Below are 25,118 nucleotides of genomic sequence, written 5' to 3'. Positions count from 1 at the left end.
GTGTGTGTGTGTGTGTGTGTGTGTGTGTGTGTGCGTGCTGTGCAGTGTCTGCAGTACTCTGCTCTCCATCGGGGCGGCGGCGTCATGCACCCCGAGCCTGGTCCTTCTCCCACCAGCAGCCCCCCTGGACTGGCCGCTTGCTCTCTGCCTGTAGGTGGCGCTGTTGACCATCACGCTGTCCTGTGAGTGGGCAGTCAGGGTGGACTGAGCCACAGTCTGTCTGAAAGTGACCAGGCAAACTGGTGCCACCTGTGGGGTGGTGCCTGGCAGGGAGACCTGTGTGGGACTGGCTGGCGTGGCATGGGTGCCCACGTGGTATTCGCACAGCCACAGTGGGGACCCACAGTCCCTGGCCCCTGTGAGTGACCAGTGCGAGGGCCTCCTCTCGACCACAGGCACAGCTCCTCCCAGAGCCTGGCCTCCAACCGATCTTGAGGGTCTGTCCCGAGGACTCGCGCTGGCCTGCTGCTCTGAGGTAGGGGTGGCAGGTCGAGTGGGGGTGGTTTGTAGCGACAGTCACTGGCTCAGTGCCCAGCCTGCAGTACAGTGTTTGCAACCAGCGTGAGACACACTGAGAGGGTTGAGGCCCGCGCCCACCCCGCCTGCTCCTGACCTGGGCATCTGCAGCACAGTGGCTGGGAGGGTACAGGCCAGCTGTCCCTGAGGGTCCACTGAGGAGACTGTGCGGACTCCTCTTGGGGAGCTGAGACCTTAAGACCATGGCAAGAATGAGGGGGGAGGGCTGGCAAGCTTTGTTGCCCAGGACAGCAGACTGGAGAGGGTGCAGGGACCCCTGTGGGCTCGCTGGAATTCCCAAGGGGCCATAGTGGCCACTCAGCATTGGAGCCCTCCTTGGTCAGGACTGGGGCCAGCCTCCCAGGCTTCTCTGTTGCTCGCTCACTGCTGCCTTGCCTGGACAGTGGCCTGGGAGCCAGGTCCTCGCTGTGGTCAGCAGCCTGAGAGCTGTGTCCTCTGATGGGCAGGGACTGTTTGGCAGGAGTGACTGTCTGCAGAAAGCTGTGGACTGGGGATGACGAGGAGCCATTTCTCCAGGACGGGTCCTTCCTGCGCTCAGCCCAGGGCCACTCTGCCCACTGGTGCCCGTTGCTGTGAGTGGTGGGGGGCTTTCTGCTCACCTGTCAGGTCTCCTCTGACAGTGCCCATGGCTGTGACCCGGGAGCGATGTCTCTTTACTCTGTGCCTGACCAGTGGTCACCCGCTATGTGATATGTGCCCCGTGTTGGAGTGAGCAGCTCGACTTGCTGTGAAGCTGCTGGTGTTGGAGAACCCGGGCACCTGGCTGGCTTAGTGCAAGCTCGTACGTGTGTGCTCACGAACACGTGTGTGCTGCACATGTGCGTGTGGGCACGTATGGAGCTTGCACCTGTCCACGCCTGCATGCCAGTGCACACCTGTGTGTGTCTGTATGGTCTCCACAAATGACTGCGTGTGAGCACACTCGTGTGCGTGTGGCGTGTGCAAGGACCTGTGTGAGCATGTACACACTGAGCACATTGTACTCACGTGTCCCTGCGGATCAGGCAGAACCTGTGGGTGTACGTGCAGGTGTGTGCGTGTGTGTCTGTGCACATGCCAGGTGTCTTGGAGAGACGACAGGGTCTGTGGTGACACATGTGAGCAGATGTGCTCTCTAGAGTCTCTGCCCAGGCCCGTGCCTGCGTCTGTAGTTTGACCCGCCAGCATCTGCCCGAGAGCTTGGCACAGTGGTGCTGGTGTAGGCCTGGGCCAAGAGATTGAAAGCTTGAGCCAGGAGGAGGGCTGGGCACACGGTGTGGCCAGGAGGCCAGCTGTGTTGTCCCTGACCAGCTCCCTCCAGCAAGGGTTCATCTGGGTCTTTGCCAGAGCCACCTTGTCCCCACAGCCATCAGCACCGGTTCCTCTTTGTCGAGACCAGGCAGTGAGTCTGATCAAATGCCACTCTGCCTGTGGCCGGATGTGGGGACTCGGAGCAGAACCTCCAGTGTCCCAGGGCCAGAGGATGGGATTATGGCAGCCACTGGTCACTGCTGCGGGCACGGCGGGGATGATCTCAGGGAGGCTGGAGCACGTGGCCCCCTGGGCTTGTCTGCTCCGCCTGAGCCAGTCCTCCACACGCAGACCCGGCTCCTGGTTCTGCTCTAGCCACCAGCACCCCAGCATGTCCTGTGAGAACGTCCCGAGGATGGGGTGCCGGTGCAGTGTGTGTGGGTGGACCACACAGTTGGTGCCCGTTCTCCTTTGGGGGCAGCATGACCTGAACACGGAGCACACAGAGGAAGGCCTGTCTTCTGCTGAAGTCCCTTTCTGCCGTCAGCGTCCTCAGAGCCCCTGCAGGTGGACGGGGGGTTGTCAGCCTCTGCAGAGCCCATCCACCTGGGGAGGGAGGGTCATCGGCCTGCCCAGAGCCATGGCATTGAGTAGGGAGGGTCTTCTGAGATTCCCGACAGTCTGCTGGGGGCTGGGCGCGGGAAGGTGTCCCCTTGGCCTCGTGATGGGCGGCACGGGGCATGTGCCCATGTGGGCAGTCTGTGACTAGATCCTGTGGAATTTGGTCCCATCTGGTTCACTTTCTCTGCTGCTTTGGGTAAACCAAACCCCCTGGCATCGAGTCGATTCCGGCAGAGCTGAGCTGCCATCTGCCCAGAAGCTGACTGCCTCGTCTGTCTTCTGTGAGCAGTTGGTGGGTTTGAACCGCAGACCTTTGATTAGCTGTTGAGCGCTTGAACCACTGCACCATCAGGGCCTTTTTTCTTCAGTCGGGTTGATGCTCCTACATCTGGTGCCAAAGAGGAAGAAATTGAGAACTCTTACCAAATTTTGCAGTCTGAAATGGACTGAACATGCAATCAGGATGCGTTAATGGTAACTGGTGACCAGAATGCCAAGTTAGGAAAACAGAGAAGAAGGGACAGTAGCTGGAAAATAACAGGCTTGGTGATAGAAATGAGGCTGGAAATAGAATGATTGGATTTTGTATTTACAATTATTTATTCATTGCAAGTACTTTTTCTAAAAGACAACTTTACCCATGGATTTCACCCAGTGGGCTGCATAGGAATCAGATTGACTACATTTGTGGAAGAAATCCTTGGAGAAGCTTAAGATCAGCAGTCAAAAGGAGGCCAGGGGTGGACTGTGGGTCAGATCATCAATTACTCATATGCAAATTCAAATTGAGGCTGAAGAAGATGAAAATAAGTCCACAGAAACCAAGATATGATCTTGATTCAGTTCCATTGGAAATTCATGATTCTCTTAAGAATAGATTTGAGGCATTGGACACCAGTGATTGAAGACAAGATGAGTTGTGGGATGATTATCAAGGATATCATCCATGAAGAAAGCAAAAGATCATTACAAAAAACAGGAGAAAGAAAAAAACCGAAGTGACTCTGAAGATTGCACGGGAACGGGAGGAAGCCAAATCTAAAGGAAAACAGGTCAAAGTGAAAGAGCCGAACAGACGATTTCAAAGGGCAGCTCGGGAGGACAAAGCAGTGTATTATAATGGAATGTGCCGAGAGCTGGAATTGGAGACTAAATAGGGAGGAACTCGCTCTCCATTTCTCAAGCTGGAAGAACTGAAAAACAAACGTAAGCCCCATGTCTCAGTGTTGAAAGGTGCTCGGGGCAGTGTGTTGAATGACTAGAAACCATCAAAAGAAGGTGGAGGCAATACACAGAGTCACCGTCCTGGAAAGAATTTATTGACACTGAAAATTTTCAGGAAGTACCATAGGAAAACGGGAGCCAGTGGTAATGAAAGAGGAAGTGGACGCTACATTGAAGGCAATGGCATAAAATTAGACCCCAGGAAGCAATGGGATACCAATTAACTTGTTTGAGTTAACAAATGCAACCTTGGATGCAACTCACTAGTCTATGCGAGGAAATTTGGAGGTTAGCTATCCAGTCAGCAAATTGGAAGAAGTCCATATTTGTTCCTATTCCCAAGAAGGGTGATCCAACTGAATGTGGAAATTGTCAAACAATATCATTAATATCACATGCAAGCAAAATACTGCTGAAGATCATTCAAAAATGGCTGGAACATAGGGAACTGCCAGAAATTCAAGCTGAATTAGAAGAGGCCCTGGCACCAGGGATATCATTACTGATGTCAGATGGATCCTGGCTGAAAGTAAGGAGTACCAGAAGAATGTCTATTTGTCCCTTATTGACTGTGCAAAGACATTTGACTGTGTGGATCATGACTAGTTGTGGCTGACATTGAGAAGAATGGGAATCCCAGAGCACTTGATTGTGCTCATGGGGAACCTATACCTGAATCAGGAGGCTGTTGTTCAAATGGAGCAGGGGAGCACTGCATGGTTTGGAATTGGGAAGGGAGTGTGTCAGGGATGTATTCTGTCTCCATACCTATTCAATCTACATGCCGAGCAAATTATCTGAGAATCTGGACTCTGTGAAGAGGAGTGTGGCATCAGGATTGGAGGGAAACTCATCAATAACCTGTGTTATGCAGACGACACAACCTTGCTTGCTGGAAGTGAGGCAGATTTGAAGCATTTGTTGCAGAAGATCAAGAAATGCAACCTTCAATTTGGATTGTGTCTCAGTATCGAGAAAACAAAGATTCTTACCACTGGATCAATAGGCTGTGTCATGATGGGTGAAGAGGAGACTGGAACCGTCTACAGCTTCATCTTGCTTGGATCCACAATTAACAAACACCTTTGGTACGAGCAGTCAGGAAATAAGGAGACACATTGCACTGGGAAAACCTGCAGTTAGAGACCTTTCCAAATTATTGAGGAATAGTGATGTCAGTTTGAGGACTAAGGTTTGTCTGATTCAGGCCATAGTCTTTCTCATCACTAGCTATGAATCTGAGAGCTGGGCAGTGAATAAGGATGACAGAAGAAGAATTGATGCCTTTGAGCTGTGGTGCTGGAGAAGAGCACTGAACAGCCCATTGATGGCCAAGAGAACGAACAGATAGGTCTTGGAGAAGGTGCAGCCGGAGTGCTCTTTGGAGGCAAGAATGATGAGACTTAACCTCTCATACTTTGGGCGTGTTGCTAGGAGGGGCTCTTTCGTGGAGAGGGACATGATGCTTGGGACGGTGGAGGCTCGGCGAAGGAGAGGAGGACGCTCAACCAGGTGGACTGACACGGTGACTGCTGCAATGGGCTCTCGTGTGTCAGGAAGTGTGAGGATGGCGCACGACCAGACTGGTTTCAGATTTTTTTGTCCATAGAGTTGCTATGAGTCGTACTCAACTCGATGGCACCTAACAACAACAACAAGGGAATTCGGTTTCATTTTTTTAAATTTTTACTGGCTTTAGATTTACAGAGAGATCAAGAAAGGTCCAGGGAACTCCCAGGCACCTTCATACCCGGTATATCCTTTCGGTAATAATTTGTAATTCGTGCACCGTTACACGTTTTCCTCCCCCTTCCTCCCTCTCCCTCCCCCAGTCCTTTTGGTAACATCTTAAGTGAATAGGTCAAATCTGCGGCCATCAGGTTGACCCTGTCAGGTTCCCGGGCTGTGAGTCTGTGTGGGAGGACACCGTCCACTGTCTCCCATGGGCTGACTGGTGACTTGAACTACTCACCTTTGCTTAGCAGCCCCATGCCACGTGGTCTCTTTGTTAGCGTGTTAGCCTCAGTTCCAGCCGAGGAGCTGACGGGGCTCCGGTGTCCAGTAGGTGGGTACTTGGCTCCTCATCCTTCGTTCTCCCTGGTCCTCTCCTGAGCCAGGACCCCACCCAGGGCCTGCGCGCAGTGATTTCCGTCACGTTTCCTTAGGCCCCCGTCCCAGGCAGAGGCCGTTCCTCAGAAACGCCTCGATTGTGTGCATCTTGACTCTTGCAAGAACACAGAGTGTATCTAGGAATCCCTGGATGGTGCAAGCAGTTAATACGCTAACAAGAAGGTCAGGGATTCGAGTTCACCCAGAGATGCAGCAGAAGAAGGGCCTGGCAAGCTCTTTCACAGCCACTGGAAATGATTTTCCTTTTCCGGATGCGCATGGCCACAGGGCGGCTACTGTGGTGTAGGTGTGGCCTAGCTGTCCCTCTGGTCAGCGGGGCCTGTGGTGCTGGGCAGGGACACCACAGAGGTGCCAGTACCACTGCTCACACGTGCACGTGTGCGTGCTCTTCCCTGGCCTAGCCCTGGTGACGCTGACCTTGACCGCCTGCCTCAGGTCGTCCATGCCAGGTGTCTTCACTGCAAAGCGAGTCTATTTTTATCCTAGTCCCCCTTTCCTTACTGGGTTCTTTAGAAGCGTACCTTTTTTAAAAAGCATGAAATATTTCAAATATGCAGAAAAGCAGAGAATAATTAACGAGCGGCCCTGCACACGCACATACCCTGCACAGACGGGCGTTGAGCACCGCCTGGTTACGTTCTCATCATGTTCTTTCCCCACGTTGGCACCGGTGCTGCTTTCTCCAGGTGTGTAGCAGCAACCACAGGCTGCGGGGCGTGTTTACTGGGGACCCGGAGCGGGGACCCCTGCTTGGAGGCCCACAGGTGGAAGGAAGCCTGCGGGGCTTGGCAGAGTTCGTTGTCCTGGCAGCCCTAGGACTGTCTCCTGGGGCCCCTGACAGGTCCTCATCGCAGGGCCCCCCTCATTCCACGGCCCACAACGGAGACTTCAGGGAGAACCGCCCCTTTAAGGGCTCACCTGATTCGGTCAGGCCCACCCAGGACACTCTTTGTCGTGAGGCCCGTTGGCCTGAGACTGTAATTAGTCTGAGAAAGGCAGCACTGTCGCATCAGGGGGGTGGCTGGATGGGGGGGAGGCTGAGGACCCGGGACTGCCTTAGAAACTGGCCTGTCTGAGCGGGTTCCTGTTGTGTGAGCCGTTTTTATCGTGATGTATGACATGGGCCAGAAGAGGGTGTCTCCCGCAGCCACCACCCCCTCGCTCACCGACTCTCTGGCCCTGTGACATTTTGTCTTTATGGTGATAGTAAATATCCACCATCTGACTGATCTGCACGTTAATGACGCATGTCTGGCAGTAACGGTCCCTTTCTGGTGGGCCCTGTGCGCTTACGGAGAGAGCTTGGACTGCCAAGTCTTTGGCGGCCCGTGTGGGCGAGGGCGTGAGGGTGCCAGGTGGGGCGGAGGAGGGGCTGGAGGGCGGTCGGCAGGTCCAGGACGCCTCCTGCCTGCTCCTGCGTGCCCACGGCCATGGTCAGAAACAGCCCTGAGACGGGGCACTGGGGAGGCAGGACCCCACATCAGCTGACGGACACCGGTGCAGGCCCCCGTGTTCCATGATGTCCCCCCCTGGACAAGCTGCCTTTGTGGGAGTGGCTCACTGTGTGGGTGGTGAGCCACCCCGTGACAGCTGTCGTTTAAGGGCAAGGCCGAACTGGGCCTGCCCAGCACAGCTCAGAGGGAGTGCCGGGTGGTCGGTTCTTGTGGGGACAGAGGGGTGGAGAGGGCCAGGAGTCAGCACACCCCCCTCGAGGGCATCTAGCTCTCACTGCCCATGGACAGGGAGCCCCTGCTCCTGACAAGCCACCCAGGGTGTTTTGGGGTCTCTGAGGGGTTGAACCAGGACCTTCCCTTCTAAGCCTGAGGGGAGGGGAGCGTGAGCTTGAACAGGGCAGAGTCAGCTGGCCAGGGGTCAGGAGAGGTCTCCTGGGGTGACGTGGAGGAGGAAGTGGTGGCCAGTTGCCCCAGTAGGGGCCTAGCTGGCGGGGGTCACAGCGTGGTGGACGGGGTGCAGTGACGTGGCCTTGCTCCATGTTCACATAACACCCCTTTTCTCACAATGTTGGGTCTTTGGAGCCTCCCATCCTGGGTAAGTCTGGAGCGAGTGTGTACAGCCTGTCTGGGCCTCTGGGCTCCCCCGGTGACAGAAACCACCACGTGCTCGACGAGTTTACGCTGTCCGAACCACCCCCCCAAGGTGATCTGAAGGACAAACCTGGTAACTGACTTCTGAACAGCGGTCACCACCTTGAAACCCCTGTGGAGCACAGCTCCATACAGGACATCTCCAGGAGTCAGAGTCCCCCTGATGGCCGCTAACAGGAACAGCTGAGAGGGCTCCCCCGCCACCCTGTGACCCCACAATGCCAAGAACTGGACTTGCTGTCCGCCTGCCTCGTGCCCCTCGCCGCCCTGGAAGTCCTGTCTGCCTGCTCAGTGCTTCCTCCTGCGCGTGTCAGCGGGTCTGTGTCCTGGACAGTTACGTCTGAGTGGTGGCTGTATTGAACTTCTGAGTGTGTAACGGAAGTCTGCTGTCGGACACCTCTGGGACTAACTGCGGAGCAGTGATGTGGGCTTGGAGACGAAGGTGTGCTTGATTCAGGCCATGGTCTTTTCCACTATTTGCTGTACATCCGATAGCTGGGCAGTGACTAAGGATGACTGAAGAATTGACGCCTTTGGGTTGTGAAGAGTCCGGAACAGCCCAGACATTGTCAACAGAACAGATACGTGTTGGAGAAACGGCATCCGGAATGTTCCTCGGAGACAAAGGTGACGAAGCTTCATGTCACATACTCTGGGCTCTGTTGCTGGGAGGGGCTGTTCCTTGGAGAAGGGACCCCAAGCCTGGGCAGCTGGAGGGGCGGTGAAGGAGAGGAAGACCCTCAGCCAGGGGGCAGGGGGCCGAGGGTGTCAGGTTGTGAGGATGACGGGGACAGGGCGGGCTTCCGATCTCTTGTTCTCAGACGCTGTGGTTCGAGCTCATGAGCTGTCCCTGCTGTGGAGTTGCCGGTTGTGGGAACAGCTCTCGATCTAGGCACCCGACTCTGGTGAGGGATGCTTGGGTGGTTTGCAGGTGGGACTAGGACAGAGGGCGGGCCAGCTTTGGCCGACTCATGTCAGGAATCCATCGAGGGGGTTGTCGGCTGTGGTGAGCACGATGGTAACTTATAAAACCGCAGACTCGGCCTGCTTCCTTCCAGGCGAAGGTGGCCGGGCCTTCTGAGGCCCCTCTGCGTGGACTGGAACCTCTGACTTTTAGGGAGTAGCCGAACTCATTGACCATCGCAGCACCCAGTGGCCACTTGTGGAGCCGGTGTGTGTGTGTGTGTGTGTGTGTGTGTGTGTGTGTGTGTGTGTGTGTGATGCTGTTGGACAGCAGACTGGACGTGGTGCTCGTGTCGTGGTTCTCACCCCAGGCCCACGGCACGTGCCTTTAAGGACGGGGCATGTCGGGGCCCCTGCCTCAGGGCGGATGAGTTTGGAAGTGGTGGCCTGCGGTTGGACCCAACACCAAGAGAGTCCTGGTACACTGTGCCTCAGAGAGTGAGCTTGGGGAGCAGGGGATCGTGGGGGCCTGAGGCCACTCAGCCTGAGAGGGTGGGTACAACCCAAGAGGTAGCATGGCCTGAATTTCAAGAGGTGGAAGATGACCAGCCGAGTTAAACCCCAAATGAGTTCTGGGTGGTGTCGCAAGTTAATTGTCTCTTAACCAGCTTGATCCTACTCAGAGATGCCTCAGAAGAAAGCCAGGAGGCGAGATGCAAGCACCACACTGGCACAGTTCCCACCTTCAGTGGCTGACATCCAGGGTCACCCTGGGCCTCAGGGCGCAGCTGGGGGAAGAGTGGGGACAGTGTTGCTGGGGAAGTTTTCTGGTCCAGGCTGGAGTGGACCCCAGCCTCACTCCTCGGCCCTCATTCATTGGCCACCATTTGTTCATATGACCACCCCAGGGCCCAGGGGAGGCTGGGACATATAGTCCCCTGCGTGCGTAGGAGGAGATGGAAAGGGCCGTGCGCCCCGTCCTGCTGGGGCGCCTCCTCAGGCCCAGTGTAGCTCGGTGGAGTGGTCAGATGTCCCAGCACAGTGCCTGGGAGCCCCTGAGACAGGCAGTGCAGCTAGGGTGCTCTGAGGACTGCAGGTGAGAGGGAGCAGGTGTCTTTGAGGGTGACAAGAGCCCCCACCCCTGTGTGGGGAGCTGGGAGGCAGAAGGTTGTTGGCCCTGGTGTTCCAGGTGCCACAAGGCTGCTGGGCTGAGCAGAGGAGCTGGGCTGTGGGCTGTGGAGCTGGGGTCTTGGAGTGGCGGGCAAGGTGGCAGGTGTTGACAGGCTCTGGACCTTCTGGCATGGACACCGAGCTGACCCACTGCTCTGGTCAGCCGGCTCTGGCCTTAGCCCCCTCCTCGCAGTGTGGCCGTCTGTCTGTTTGTGGCCGCAGGAATGCGGCCCGCTGCCCGGCCCTGCTGGCTTGGTCTGGCGGAGCAGATGGCTCTCGGTTCCAGTCTTTGGTTCAGAGGGCACTTTGGCACTGGGACAATCACGTGGTTGCACTGGCTCAGTGGCCTGGGTGCCCGCGGGCAGTTTGCTTTAGGGGGGCCGGTCTTCAGCAAGCCCCTGGATGGCCCGCCATGTCCTCTGTCCAGGCAGGAGCCCTGTCCCTGCCAGCACCTCAAGGAAACGTGTATTCTAGAGTCCGAAATGTCCCCTCAGGCTTCATATTGTCTTCAGACTCCCCAGAGGTGTAAGATTAGGGCTTGTCTCATCTGTGGGGTCCTGCGGGGCCCCTCTCATCACACAAGGAGCCTGGTTCTGCCAGTGTCCCTGTCCACTGCATGTCCCCTCGGGTTCTGTGTTCGAGCCCCGTTTCCATGGCAAACCCCTCGTGTGGGAGGCAGGAGGCAGCCACCACTAAGCCTGGTCCCAGCAGGGATGCCCGTGCACTGGTGGCAGAGGCGTCCTCCTCAGACTGCTCACTGTCATGGACGAGCAGGACACCTGAGGGGACAGAGACCTTGATGTCACTGCTGAGATGGGCGCGTGGAACGGAGCCGGTGGTGGGCCCGTAGCCGCCCTGCGGGCGACGCTAATGGCCCTCGCTTGGCGGTTGCCCCGCTGAGGGTTTGCTCTGCGGCTTCCCCAACCTGGTCGTCGCCCAGCTGTCCTCCCAGCTGCTCCCAGACCTGCAGTGCCCGCGGCGTCCGTTTCAGCTTCCAGATCGCTGTGGGCGTTCTGGGCATCACCAGCTGTTGACAGACTGCAGAGCTGGCAGGAGGTGCCCAAGTTAGGGACGCTGACCGGGCCTTGCAGCAGGCACTGGGACAGCCATGCAGGTCCCCGGGCGTCGTCCTGTGTGTCCATGGTGACAGGCGTGGGTTCAAGCCCACTGGTGGTGACCATGGAAGTGTGCAGACAGCTGATTGTCTCGGGCCCAGAGCCTCTCAGGCTGAGGAGTCATGGAGGCCGGAGCACCTGCTGGGGGGCCTTGCTGACCCAGCTGTCCCGGGAAGACCCCATGATGAGGGAGGGGAAGACTTCACGAGGGGAGAGGGTCCTTGCTGACCCCACTATCTTGGGAAGACCCTGCAATGGCGGCGGGTCCTTGCTGACCCCGCTCTCCTGGGAAGTCCTGGTAGTGGGGGTCCTTGCGCCCCCCTTGTCTTGGGAAGCCCCGCAGGCAGCCCTGTGTGACGGGGTGATAGCACCCACATGGGGCCATGTGCCTATAGGAGGCAGACCTTTGCTCTTTAATGTTATTGAAGCAACTTCTGGGCCTTTCTCCCCCAACCGTCCTCCAGTCCTGAGTTGTCTTTCCCCCTAAACCTTGACGTAGAGCCACAGTGGGGCAGCTCTGACCTGTCCAGGATTCCTTACTGCTCCAAAGGAAAGGGCTGGTGGCCTTCCTGCCCCAGTTCTGCTAATGTCCCTTCAGACTGTTGGGTGCTGTGAAGACTGTCCCCTCCCCCCGGGTCTGGCTCACGTCCTCGGTCCGCTCGGCATGGATGGTGCTGGGCCACCGTTGGTGCTGGAATGGCTGCAGCTCGGCTCTGGATGGGCTCGGAGGCCACGGCTGTGTTACCTCAGCAGCAGGAGTGTGGCCACGCTGGGGGGCTGAGGCTGCTGTGTGAGTTCCCGGCCCCCGGCCGCCCGCCGTCTGGTGTTATGATGCCTCCAGCCCCATAGCACAGGCCCCTGCCCTCCACCCCCACCCCATCCCCATGCCACGTGGCAGCTCTGGGGTCGTCATACGTAGAAATCTCCACTTCTGGTCCCAGATCAGCCCTCGTAAGGGGTGGGGAGGGCAGATCTGGTAAACATGATCCCTGGTGGCTTAGCAGTGAGTGCTGGGCCAGTGGGGAGGTGGGTGTCCACGGGAGCGCTGTGGGGGGAAGGCTTGGCTGCGTGCTGTCAGAGTGAGAGCTTGGAAACCCTGGCGGGATGCTCTCCTTCCTCACGGGGCTGCATGTGTGTCCAGAGTCCCCTCGCTGACACACTGTGGTGGTCTCTGCGGGGAAGACAGCTGCTGGGTGGGTTCGAACTGCCGGCCTTCAGGTTGGCTGGTGTTTCCCACTGCCCAGCAGGCTGCTGTGGGTACGGAGGGGTGACCTCGGGGTCCCTGGGCTGTGACGCTGTCCTCTGCCCCAGGGGCTCCTGTCCAGCCCTCCCTTTGGTCGCCCGCTGCCCAGCTGCCTCCACACCTGTGTCTGTGGCTTTCCCATGGGCAGTAATCCCGTCACGGAGTCCCGTTCTTTCCGTACACGTACTCCTGGCCTCCGCTTATCTCAAGGGTGCGTTTCAATAAAAATGTCATTATTTGAAATCATTGACACTGCCAGTGTAAGACACCCAGTTCCAGCGCCCATTGTTCCTTAAAGCAATCCATTTAAGATAACACCACTCAGCTCAATAAGGCTCCTTCCTGGGAGCGAGCATCGCAGCCCCGCTCCCTGCGAGCGTGTGATCAGAACCATTGTGTGTGTGGGGGGGTCCTCACCGGCCCTCCTGCCTGTGAGTGCGTGATCAGAACCATTGTGTGGGGTGGTCCTCACCAGCCCTCCTGCTTGTGAGTGCGTGATCAGGAACAGTATATAGGGGGGTGTCTTCCCCGGCCCCACTCCCTGTGAGTGCGTGATCAGAACCAGTGAGGGGGGTCCTCCCCGGCCCTCCTGCCTGCGAGTGTGTGATCAGGACCAGTGGGGGGGGTCCTCCCCGGCCCCGCTCTCTGTGAGTGTATATGAGCCAGGACCAATGAGAGGAGTCCTCTGCATGTCACCCTGCAAGTGTGCGTGTTGTTGTTATGTGCCATCAACACCTGTGACTCATAGAATCCTAAGTACGGCAGCTCTGAAACCTGCCCTGTCCTGAGCCAGTCTCACTGACACACCTACAGTCTCTGACACACCTACTCCCACTACCCCAGTCATGGAGTCAATCCATCTCATCTGGGGTCTTCTCCTGTGCTGAACCTCCACCCTGCAGTGCATGATGTCCTCCTCCAAGGACAAGTCCCTCCTGGCCACATGCCCACAGTATGTGAGATGAAGCTTCAAAATCCTAGCCTCCAAGGAGAAACTTGGTTTCACCCTCTTCAAGACAAACCTGTTTGTTCTCTTGGTGGTCCATGGTAGGTTCAACACTCTTCTCTAGCACCACAACTCAAATGCATTGATTCTTCTGTCATCTTTAGTTACTGTCCAGCTCTCTGATGTGTAGCAAATAATTGCGAAGACTGTGGCCTGAATCAGGCACACCTTAGTCTCTAGACTGACATCTTTGCTTCTTAGTACTCTGGATCGGTCCCTGACAGATTTTCCCAGTGCAAGTCATGTTTTGATTTCCTGACTGTTGGTGCCATGAGTGTTGATTGTGGAGCCGCACAAACTGCAATTGTTAACAACCTGAATTTCCTCTCCATCTGTCATGGTGCTGCCAGTTGGCCCAGTGGTGAGAATCTTTGTCTTCTTGACATTGAACTTCAGTTCATATTGAAGACTACAGTCCTTGACCTTTTGCAGTAAATGCTTCAGGTCCTCCTCAGTTTCAGAAAGCAGGGTTGTGTCATCTGCATATCGCAGGTTGGTGATGAGTCTTCCTCCAATCCTGATGCCACACTCCTCTTCATAAAGCCCGGCTTCCTGAATAATCTCTTCTGCTTATAGATTGAAAATGTATGGAGACAGGATGCATCCCTGATGCACCTCTTTCCTAAATTTGAACAATGCAGTGTTTCCTTGCTCTGTTCTGAGGGCGGCTTCCTGGTCCAAGTATAGGTTTCACATGAGCACAATGGAGTTTTCTGGGATTCTCTGTTTTCCTCAAGGATAGCGACAATTTGTTGTGATCCACGCAGTCAAATGCCCTCGGATAGTCAGTGAAACACAGGGTGACATTCCTCACGTACGCTGCTTTCAACCAAGACCCATCTGACATTGGCAATGATGTGTTGAGTGCCACAGCCTCTTCTAAATCCAACTTGTATTTCTAGTAGTTCTCTTTTGATGTACTGTTTCAGTCATTTTTGGGTAATCTTAAGCAGGATTTTGCTTGCATGTGATAATGGTTTCCACACTCTTGTCAGGTCACCCTTTTTCAGAATGGGAATAAATATGGATCTCTTCCAGTCAGTTGGCCAAGTAGTTGTCCTCCAGATTTCATGGCACAACCTGGTGAGCATATCCAGGGCAGCTTCTTTTTGTTAAAATAAATCAACTGGTATTCCGTCAGTTCCTGGGGCCTTGTTTGTTTGCCAAGTCCTTAAGAGTAGCCTGAACTTTCTCCTTCATGACCATTGCCTTTTGATCATATGTTGTGTCAAATGTGTGTGAGTCAGGATCAGTGAAAAGGAGGGGTCCTCCCCAGCCCCATTTCCATGTGAGTGTGTGTAAGCCAGGACGGATTAGGAGGGTCTTCCCCAGGCCCTCTCTCCACAAGTGTGCATGAGCCAGGACCGCTGAGGTGGTTTCTTCCCCGGCCCCGTCTCCTTGTGAGTATGTGTGAGGTGGGTCCTCCCTGGTACTGTCTCCCTGTGAGAGACAGTGTGTGAGTGTGCATGCACACGGACAGCGTGTGAAGGTGTCCAGAGCTGAGCCAGCACCGATGGTCAGGGTTAGGGTCCTCTTCAGCCCCATGTTCCTGACGTCATAGAAAGGTGTCAGTAGCCAAGCTGAGACCAGTGGGCTGCCCTCCTGCCCCATCTCCCCACAAATGTTTGTGTCAGCATCGTGTAAAGGAGTCCCGTAGCTGAGCTGGGCCTGGTGGGGGTGTTCTTCTAGGCCTGGTCCCCCTGGATTTGAGGGGTGATTTTGTACTGGACACAGGGCCGTGCTCCTCTCCCTGCCAGATCTCACGGACTGGGTGCCCCTTCTGCAGCAGGCGTCAAAGCCGGTGCACAGGCACTGTGTGACACCCCCAGGGCATGAGCTTCATGTCCCCATCTGGACGCAGGCGAGGACCCTGTCATCAGTCCAGACCCAGTGTCACGTGGTCCTGAAGGAAATGAGTACTGGCCCTGGGAAGGGCCTCCCCCAGTGCTGAGCCACCCTCTGGCTGACCTCTGGCTCTCAGCTCCCCGGGTGGCCACCCTTCTCAGTGTCCGTGGTCCTGAAGAGGGTCAACACCCAAGTAAGAGGCTCAGAAATGCCTTTCCTGCCCCTCATGCGGGCCTTGAGTCTGGGGAGGAGAATCACACCTTCCTTTCCTGCCCTAAGCTCTGGCTGGAGCAGTGGTGCCTATACTCAGCTGCTTACCACAAGGTTTGAGGTTCAGGTCTCCCCAGAGGCACCTCTGTATGAACACCCATGTTTATCGTGGCTTTGTTCACAATAGCAAAGAGTTGGAAACAACCAAGTGCCCATCAACAAATGAATGGATAGAGAAGCTCTCATATATTCACACAATGGAATTCTATGCAGCCCCCCCAAAAAACAAAGAACTCATGAAATACTATATAAAATCAGTGACCCTGGAGGACATTATGCTGAGTGAAATATCTCAGTCAAAAAACGACAGGGGAGCTCTGGTGGCCTAGTGGCAAGAAGCTGCACTGCAATCCCAGAAGTGCATGGTTCGAATCCACCAGATGCTCTGCTGGGGAAGGAAGGACAATTTCCTCCTGTACCAGTCAGATCTGATCTGTCAGTACACAGACACACACACGCACACACACACAAAAAAAACAAAACAAAAAACAAACCAAAAACGACAAATACTGCATAGTGCCACTGTTGTAAAATGGGAGTGGGGAGAACTAAGAAAAGTGGGGATAAATAATGAACAAGATACTGAAACAGACTAGGGAGAGAACTGTATACAAGGAATATATGGTTGGGTATTATTGGTATGATAAGAATAAGGGCTGTATAGTAAAGTGGTCTGGGGCAGGGACTGTATAACAATGAAAGAAAGAACTTCTTTCCCCAAGAAGAAAGTGATCTGGGGGTGCTGGGGGCAGGGAGGAAAAAGTGCAACAGTTAATGAATGCAAATCCAAGTTCTTGATAAACTTTCATTAAAATCTAAATGAAAAAAGTTTCCATACACTCACAAAAAAAAAAAAAAAGGAGGATCTGGTGGTCTTCATCTGTGAAGTCACCGTGGGGTCCACACAGGAGCTGCCAGGAGGAGAGGCTTAAGGGGTGGTACCAGCTTGGGCTTTGGATTTCTGTCCCGGCGAGCCTTTTGTGTGTCTTTTCTCTCAAGACTTGAGGTTGTTGACAGCTGGGGAACAAGGACCAGGTGTACCTGGCCCTCAGACCCACCTCTGCATTTCCAGGTCGGCCTCTTTGCCCTGCTGTTCTCGTCATGATTTCTGTCACTGGACTGAGGTGCTGGGAGACTGTGGGTCCCTGGTCCCCTTTGTCCTGAGGTGACTGCGTATGACGCTCCTGGATGGTAGGGCCACCTGAGGTATACCTGGCTTAGTGACCCCCTCGTGTCAGGCCCTGAGGTTGCCCGTGCTCTTGTCACCACTAGGGTGCCCTCATGTGCTGTGGGAGGACACGGTCACAGCTGGGGCGCGTCGGTGGTCACCTGCAGCCCTCCCCTGCTGATGGATCCTGGGTGGTGGTGTCACCCGACCACGTCCTTGCTGTGAACGCTGGTGGCCCCGGTCAGGCCTGCAGGAGACCTTGTTTGTGTGAGGCGGTGCCCAGTCTAGAGCCTGGAGACCCTTCACCTTCGGGGTTCTCGCCGTGATTTCTACGCTGCCTGTCCATCAGGCCTGGGAGCCCTTCTGGGTGACCCAGGCCAGAGCCTGTCTTGATTCATGGTCTCGGGGCATTCCAGGTGGCGTGTGTCCTCTCTCCTCCCGCCCTGTTCTGTCCCACGATCCACCTGACCTTGTGCAGACTCTGTGAAATTAACTCCCTCACCCTCCGTGTGAACCAGGAGAACTGACATTTGTTGGGGCTCGCAGGACGGCCCTCGGCCCACAGAAGGAGGGCACCAGCCGCGAGCCAGTCACCAGCACTTAATTGCCCAGCAGCTGGGCAGCAGAGGAGAGCCCAGGGGCCCGCTTTCTGCTGCCTGCGGCCCGGGGACCCACTGTTGCTGCACTGAGTGTCGCCCGGCCCCAGCTCACCTCGCAGCCAGGCTTCTAGCGTCCCCACCCGAGGGCCCCACCCCAGCGGACTCGCCCTGGTCACCAGCTGGGTGAAGGCAGGATGGGGTGGGGCCGCAGTGACGTCATTACCTCAGACGTGCTGTCCACTCTGTAGGGACCTAGTCAGTGAACAGCTGTCTGGTGAGCAGGCCGGAAGGAGTGAGGGACAGCTGGTCACCAGGGGCAGTGGTGAGGCAGTGGCACCAGGGGACAGAGTTAATTTAACCAGAAGGGGCTGGACCGGCTTCACCCCCCTCACCCTGAGAGTGGGCCGTGGCCTCCAGAGCAGCCGTGAGGATGAGGATGGTGGCCATGGGTCCCCACCCACTCCCCCAGCCCCGGCTCCCCGAGCCCCGGCCTCTGAGGCATTGTGGATGTGGCTTTACTGCCACAGCAGAGGTCCTGGGGGTCTCGGGGGGCAGCCAGCACCAGCCTCCTGGGGGCAGTGCGTTAGTTGACCCCAAGGGCTGCCTCTTTGCAGGGCCAGAAGGCTCAGCAGTGGGTGCCCGAAATGCATTGTCACCACCCAGCCTGTGTCTGTGCCGTAACTAATGGCTTCCGAGCAAGTCCCTGCTCCCCAAGACAGTGTGTGCGCCTCCTCTGACACCCTCATTTAATTCTTAACTCACACGGCATTTGTTTATTTATTTTCATTGTTCTTGATAATAATTCTAAGCCATTAGAGGGGAAAATTATATTCAAAAATGCTGTTTCACACTTTATTTGTTTGATGATTTAGAGCGATAGAAAATAGCACATTTGCTGGCTTTTATAGTCTGATAATTATTCACATCCATCAAGCCATTCCAGGGGAATAAACAAAACACCAAGAAAATTACACTATTAATAGCATCCTCCGTGGCCGACAGGAGGCCTCTTTCCCGGCCGGCGACGCGGTGAGATGGAAGTGGCCGGCGCTGGCCGAAGGCGCAAGGCCCTGCCTGCCAAGAGCGCTGTCTGCTTTTAATTACCTGCTCGGTTTTGGCCTCGGTCATGCACTGCCTGGCTGTGAGCTGGCTGTGCCCTCCACGCCCACCCAGGGACCCCTAGCCCAGCCCCCGCCAGCCAGCACCCCACGTCCCGTGTGTCTTCTCTGTCTGCACCACAAGACTTGGTCCTGAACTGAGCAGTCAGGAAGCCAGTAACTTCTGGGCCATGGGGAGGTGCCAGCAAAGCGTCCCTCCCTCCATCCTTGCCCTTTAAAGAAGTCACTGTCCACTCTGCCCAATGTCCCGTCTCCAGGTTCACCTCCTGAGCCTGGATGCAAATTCCAGCTCTGATGCTCGTCTGGCCACAGCTCAGACGTGGTCCTAGCACTGGTCCAGCTGGAGACTGGCCTGCCCCGGGGGTGGGTTTGTGGGTATTTAAAGTTGCCTTTTTTGGTGGGTGAGGATTATCAAGCAGGGCCAGTCTCAGGAGAAGGCCATCTGCGTGGTAAAAGCAGAGGGTCCCTGAGAACGAGGAAAGAGACCTTTAACAAGAAGGATCAACAGCCTTTGTTCAGCACAGCAGACACGGCTTGCCACAGCCAGACCAACTTTCCTTCTTTCGTTTGTGAAGTTGTGCTGTAATCCCAGAGGCAAGCAGTTCAAATCCATCAGCTGCTCCTTAGAAGAATGGGCGATCTCCTGTGACTTACTGCCTCCAAAAACCTCCTGGAGGTTCAGCTAAGGGTTGGGTCCAACTTGATGGCAAACCACAGGTGAAGTGGGTTGGATGGCACATCGTGACGGCTCACTTGGCTCTCAGCTCCCAAATCGGAGGTGGGAGTTCGCCGGGGCACCTTGGAAGAAAGGCCTGGTGGTCGGCTTCTGGAGCTCAGTTCTGCACTGACAAGTCGTGTCTCCATGAGTTTGAGGTGAACTTGGCAGCAGCCCACAGTGGGGTGGAAGGACATTCAGAATAGTTCATAAAGAGGGAGCCCGAGACACCTGGAGGTCTGGGGCCCGCTCCCCACCTCCCAGCCTGTGTGCCTTCAGGAAGCTGCTGAACTTCCTTCCTGCAGTCTCTTGCCCTTCTGTCCTGAAGTGCTAGGCTCCTGGCCGTGGTTTTTTAGGGATCACCATGGACATCCTGATTCTTGGCTCCAGTCTCTCTTTTGGCTCCTCCCTCTCTGCTCTACTCCTGCATTCTCCTCAGTGGGTGCCCGCGTCCTCCCTCCTGCAGCCCTGACCCTTCTCCTCAGTGGGTACCCACATCCTCCCTCCTGCAGCCCTGGCCTGGCAGCTGGATAAAGGCTTGAATCTGCCCCCCATAGCCCCAGACAGTCCCCAGCATTTGGTTCCGATTCATGGTCACCCAGGTGCTCGCCAGACCTGCCGGTGATGGCTGGGGCTCGGCCAAGCTGCCCTGCTTCCTGACATGGTCTTCATGAAGTGACCTGTCTGGAGTGTTCAGGACCAGAGAGCCAGGGGTGGCCTCCAGCACGGCCCAGCCTCGGTGTCAGCGCTTAGAATTGAGCTGCAGCGGTGTCCAGAACAGGGTGTCCTGAGTCATGGATCAGAGCCCATGCAGGTCGCTGTGGGAGGCGGACACTGGCTGAGGGGCCTTCCAGGTGACCCCTCCCAGAGGCTCTCCTGACCCCCTGCACTCGTGCTGAGGAAGCCTGCTCCATTGTGGGGGAGCACAGGTTTCTGGAACGTTCGTCACGCGGAGCTCTCGCTGTCCCCGGGATCCTGAGCTGCTCTCCTCCTGTGGACTCCCGAGTTTCCAGAATTGCGCTTTCTCTTCCAGCTTCTAGACTCTTCTGTTAGTGCAGGCTGCTTTCTGGGCACTCCCGCCCTCCTGCCAGCTCAGAGCACCGTCCCTCCCACACCAGCTGGGGACTCTGGAGGACACTGCTGAGGGTGTGGCCTGAGGGGCTCCTCCTGGGGGCTTCTAGAAGTTTTAGAAGGGTGCAGCCTGGCCAGGCCTGGGGGAAGCGGAGGGCACAGAGGGAGCATGGGGTGGACAGAGGCTCTGACGGGATGACACGCAGGCCACGGGACTGTCCTTCGGTCCATTCTGGAGCCGTAGAACAAGTGGAGGCCCCTGGCCCCGTCTCACAGCGCAGCCAGGCACGGAGGCCGATGTGTGGAGAGAATGCGGGCCCACGGGCCAGCGCTAAGCTGACTTCAGCTGCAGATCTTGACCTTGTCGTGGGCAGTGGGCATGGCGCTCCCAGGAAGAGGCAAGCTGTCTTTGTGTGTCGTTGACCAATAAACCAACTCCAGCCGAGCAGCCGTTTGCTAATAGCCAGCCAGACGCTGCCCGCCAGCGGACAGGCCCTGCAGCTGGACAGACACTGTGGCTGGACAGACACTGCGGCTGGGTGCCGCCCACCGCCTCGCCTCAGTCCTGGTTCTTCTTCCCTCCTCCTCGCCTTTCTGCTTTGCTGTCTGTCTCCCTCCAGGCCTACTGGCCTTGACCTTCTCCTTCCTGCCTGCCTTGTTGTCTCCCTTCCTCTTGTCTGGCCCTCAGAGCCAGCCTCAGACAGGGTGGTGACAGGGGTGACACGTGCCAGCTTGACTCGGGAGCTGGGAGGGGACCTTCAGAGGCTCTGTCCTGGGTGCCATGGACTCTGCTGCACCCACACCCTTCCTGCTCCCCCAGTCCCCACTGACGGGGGTGGACAGAGGGGTGAGGACCCTGCTCGTCTGCACAGTTGTCACTCATCTGTCACGGTCATTCGTCTGTTGTGGTCTCTCTGGCTCATCCTGGCTGCAGAGTCGGGTGGGGAGGGGCTTTCAGAACCCAGCTGGCATTGGCTGCCGTTGGTGGGCGATTGATGTCCTGCACGAGTCTGAGGGCTCAGCCCTGAGGGCCTGGGGTCAGACTTGGTAACCCTGAGGTTGTCCTGACTTGGGGTCCAGGTGGCAGGAGAAACCTCCGCTGGCCGGTGCTCCCCCACACCGACTGACTCCCCAAGTCCATCCTGTCTGTACGCGGCTTCTGGCCAGAAGTTCCCTCTAATCTCCCCAGGGGCCACTCTGCGAGAGCTGGGCCCAGAGCCCCACTGCCTGCTGCTCCCGATAACAGAACAGCCGTGTTCCAACGTATTAAACTTTTAACATCCACCAGATTCAATTAATCTTATCTTTACAACTCCCAATTACAGGCGGTAATTAAGTGAGTGCTGCTGCATTGTGGAGGGGATATGGCATTAATCATCGCAGCCTTGAAGTCGTGAATTTAGTGCCTCCCAGCCCCTGGACCCCTCCCCACATGGCTGGAAGGTTCCAGGCCCCACTGTGGGGGTGCTGATCCCACAGAGGTGCTAGGTCCGGGATGAGCTTTGCTCGTGTTCCCGTCAATGAGAAAAGGTCACTTAAAGGAGACCTGGGCTGTAACCTCAGTGTGGGGCCAGAAAGGTCCCTGGTGACAGGTGGGGGGCTCTGGAGAGGCCTGGGACCCAATTACCCTCATTCTCTCAGGCTGGAGATCACACAGCACCTCGCCTCCCCTTCCTTGCTTTTTTATTTGAGGATATCTGAAGGCGCGGGGTGAAAAGGCCCAGTGCCTCGGTGGACCTCCGCCTCTGCACTGGGGGGTGGCAGCAGCGTCCAGGCTAACCCCACCTGACCGTCATGTTCCAGTGGGGAGAGGGGGCGATTGTCATCATCTTAGAGCAGCCCCCTCCCCCGCCCCAGCTGTGCTGATGGGCGGCCGTCCTGTGCTGGAGAAGGTGGGGAGACCACCGGCTGGCCTCCACTCCACTCAGGTAGAATAACTGCAGATGTGCTGGTCATCACGGTGCCCCTGGGGAAGAGGTGACCCTGTGAGGGAGGACCCCAGTTCTCATGGGTTTCCTGGGTCTTGGAAGGACACAGAGCCCCCCTGTGGGCTTCCCAGCTCCCCTTCTGGTGCTTTCCCTCCACTGTCTGCTCCCGTCATGCTCCCTTTCCACCGTCCTCCCCTCCCCCGTGTACCCCACCAAACTTTCCTCCACGGTACACCCCTCTACCATCCTTGCCCCTCCACTGGCCTCGCTTCCATCATGCTCTCTCTCCTCCCCTGTGCTCCCTCTCTATTGTCCTCCCTCCTCTGTACCCCTCCGTGCTCCCCCTCCTCCGTGCTCCCCCTCTACCCCCTCATTCTCCTCCTCCCCTGTGCTCCTTCTTCATTGTCTTCCCCTCCCCTAGCCTCCCCCTCCTTGGTACTCCCCCTCCGCCCCTTGCTCTCCTCCCTGTGCTCCCTCTCTACTGTCCTCTGGTGCTCCCCTCCACCGTCCTCGCTCTCCTCCCCTTCTCCATGCTCCCTCTGTGCTGTGCTCTCCCTTTGCTGTGGCCCTTCTGCGTGCCTTCCGTGTGCGCCTATTTACCATGCTCCCCCTCAGCCATCCTCCCTCTCGGTCGTGCTCCCCCTCCACTGTCCTCTCCCTCCCCCATGCTTCCCCTTCCCTGTGGTCCTCCTCTTGTGCTCCTCCTTCATCATGCATCTCCTCTCTGCCCCCCCCGTGCTCCCCTCCTCCATGTTCCCAGCTCCCACTGCTGTTCTCCATACTCCCCTCAGCTGTGCTCCTTCTCCCCCGTGCTCCCCCTCCCCAGGGCTCCCCCTCATTCCACTTTGTGGTGCTCCCCCTCATTCCACTTTGTGGTGCTCCCCCTCATTCCACTTTGTGGTGCTCCCCCTCATTCCACTTTGTGGTGCTCCCCCTCCGGATGCTCCTGGTCAGTAGGTCCTCAGGCCTTCTGCTGGGGAACCCACTCCCAGGGCTGTGTTGGGGTCAGGTCTCCCTGTGTACCCCCAGCAGAGCGTCTCAGCGAGGCCCCTGTGCACACAGTCTGTGTACTTGTCACTCTCCCTGTGCTGTGTGAAAATCGCCACCTCGTGTGTTTGTGCAGACAGTGACAGTCTTTCAAAAGAAGAGCATGTGAAAGTGGGGCTCAGTACTGCATGAGACCTTTACAGTACAAACCAGAAGACTAACTAGTCAAACGTGTCTGGGGGCCCTTGGAGGAGAGGGGGGCGAGCAGAGGGGGCAGAGTGGGCAGGAGGTCACATGGTCTGGAGCATGGAGGCACGGGGTAAAGGAAATGGGAAATATTTGAAGGGGACCTAGAAAGATGGGGTGACAGTGGGCATAGTTCAGTGGTGGTTAGTCCTATGAATAGGATATCAGAGTGACTGTATGAAACAGTGTGAATGGAGGGAAGTATGAAACACGGTGAAAGTGAGCTTTGTGTGCAAACCCGTGGGAAAGAAATGCACAAAACAGAAAGATGAGGACGTGACAGTAGAGGCAAGCGACTGGGGCGGCCAGGCTGCGTGGCAGTGGGGGCTGTGGTGTTTGGCTCTCTGTACCCCTCACCCAGGTCCGCTCTTGCCTTTTTCCTTCATCCACGGGGCAGGCTTAACTGGGAATTCCGCACTGGTGATGCTGGCTCTCCTGTGCCACCCTCATGCCCACTGCCTTGAGGGTCTCTTTCTGACCATTCCCCTCCCCTATCCCCTCCCTCACTACGCTGATCATGTGTGCCAGCCCCTCCCTGGGGCCCCTCCCTGGGGACTACGCGTGCTGGGCTGTCTCTTCCAACCTCGCTCTGACCTCTTCCCTTCTCTCTGGCAGGTACGCCATCCCGCCGGAGCACGGCAAGCGCCTGGAACGGCTGGCCATCGGTAGGTGACACCCTGGACTGTACCTTCTGAGCCAGGCCTCTTGGTGGCACCCACCTCCCTCGCTAGGGCTTTGGGCTTGGGAAGGGGGACATACTTGCCTTCTCCCCTGTGACCTGGCCCACTGTGTCCTCCTCCACGAGCCTCACTCCCACCCCGGGGTCGTTTGCCAAAGCCAGAGCTTCAGACTGACCTGTCTCAAGCCCACTGCCAGCCACAGACTTCTGGGAGCTGAGCAAGGCCAGCATGGTGGCCAGGGTCGAAGGAGGGCAGAGAAGGCAGCCACTCGGGCCCGTGGGGAGCGGCCCCTCAGTACATCCCTGCAGTGTGGGAGCAGGGCCTCCCTGTGTGAGGACTTGGGGTGTCTTGTCCCTTGTCCCGGCTGGAACTTGACACTGCGCCTCGGGAGGGGCATGTGGACCCACCACTGTCCAGTCGGTTCCGACTCACAGTGACCCCTACAGGACAAAGCAGAGCTGCCACAGGGTCACCAAGGCCACAATTCTTTCCAGAGGCCGACCCCCCAGAGGCAGACCCCCCCAGAAACAGATCCCCCCCCAGAGGCAGGTCCCCCTAGAGACAGATCCCCCCAGAGGCAGACTCCCCCAAAGGCAGACATCCCCAGAGGCAGACCCCCCCCGAAACAGATCGCCCCCAGAGACCGACTCCCCAGAGGCAGACTCCTCAGAGGCAGACCCCCCAGAGGCAGATCCCCCCAGAGACAGACTCCCCCAGAGTCAGACCCCCCCAGAGGCAGACCCTCAGAGGCAGAACCCGCCCCCCCCCAGAGGCAGACCCCTTGTCTCCCCCAGGAGTCCTGGCTGGTCTCTTTACAGCAGCCTGAACGCTGCTTCTCACTGGTCACCACAAACAACACCCTGTGGCCCCTTGGGTTGGGAGAGTACCCCAGCCCTGTCCACCCCACTCAGGGCCTGGCACCACACTGCACAGCCCTCTTGCCCACCTCATTCCCATTAGGGAGCCTGCCCCTGCAGCCTTGTCCCACCTCACTGAGTGTCCTAACCTTTGAGCCCCCACTCTCTGTATGGGGGCACCATCCCTTCTGCCCCCCACTTCATGTGAGGTCTCACCCTTTAGCCCCTGCTCCACGTGGGGTCCCGGCCCTTCAGTGTCCTGCTCCACGTGGGGTCCTGTGCCTTTAGCCCCTGCTCCACATGGGGTCCCGGCCCTTCAGTGTCCTGCTCCCCGTGGGGTCCTGTGCCTT

General features: G+C 57.0%; 1 protein-coding gene across 1 annotated transcript in view; it reads left to right on the top strand.

The window, feature by feature from the left end:
* The window catches only part of KDM4B (lysine (K)-specific demethylase 4B), a 131,204-nt gene that overhangs the window by 26,641 nt on the left and 79,445 nt on the right, over positions 1 to 25,118 (top strand). Inside the window, exon 5 of the mRNA XM_006896435.1 lies at positions 23,847 to 23,896. Within this exon, the coding sequence (XP_006896497.1) occupies positions 23,847 to 23,896 (50 nt within the window). The remainder of the gene's footprint in view (positions 1 to 23,846; positions 23,897 to 25,118) is intronic.

Source organism: Elephantulus edwardii, unplaced genomic scaffold (genome assembly GCF_000299155.1).
Source record: "Elephantulus edwardii isolate Elephantulus edwardi_28Jun2011 unplaced genomic scaffold, EleEdw1.0 scaffold00185, whole genome shotgun sequence".
In the NCBI taxonomy this organism is placed as follows: domain Eukaryota; kingdom Metazoa; phylum Chordata; class Mammalia; order Macroscelidea; family Macroscelididae; genus Elephantulus; species Elephantulus edwardii.
Note: the sequence above shows the minus strand (reverse complement) of the source record. Positions and strands in the feature narration are given on the sequence as shown.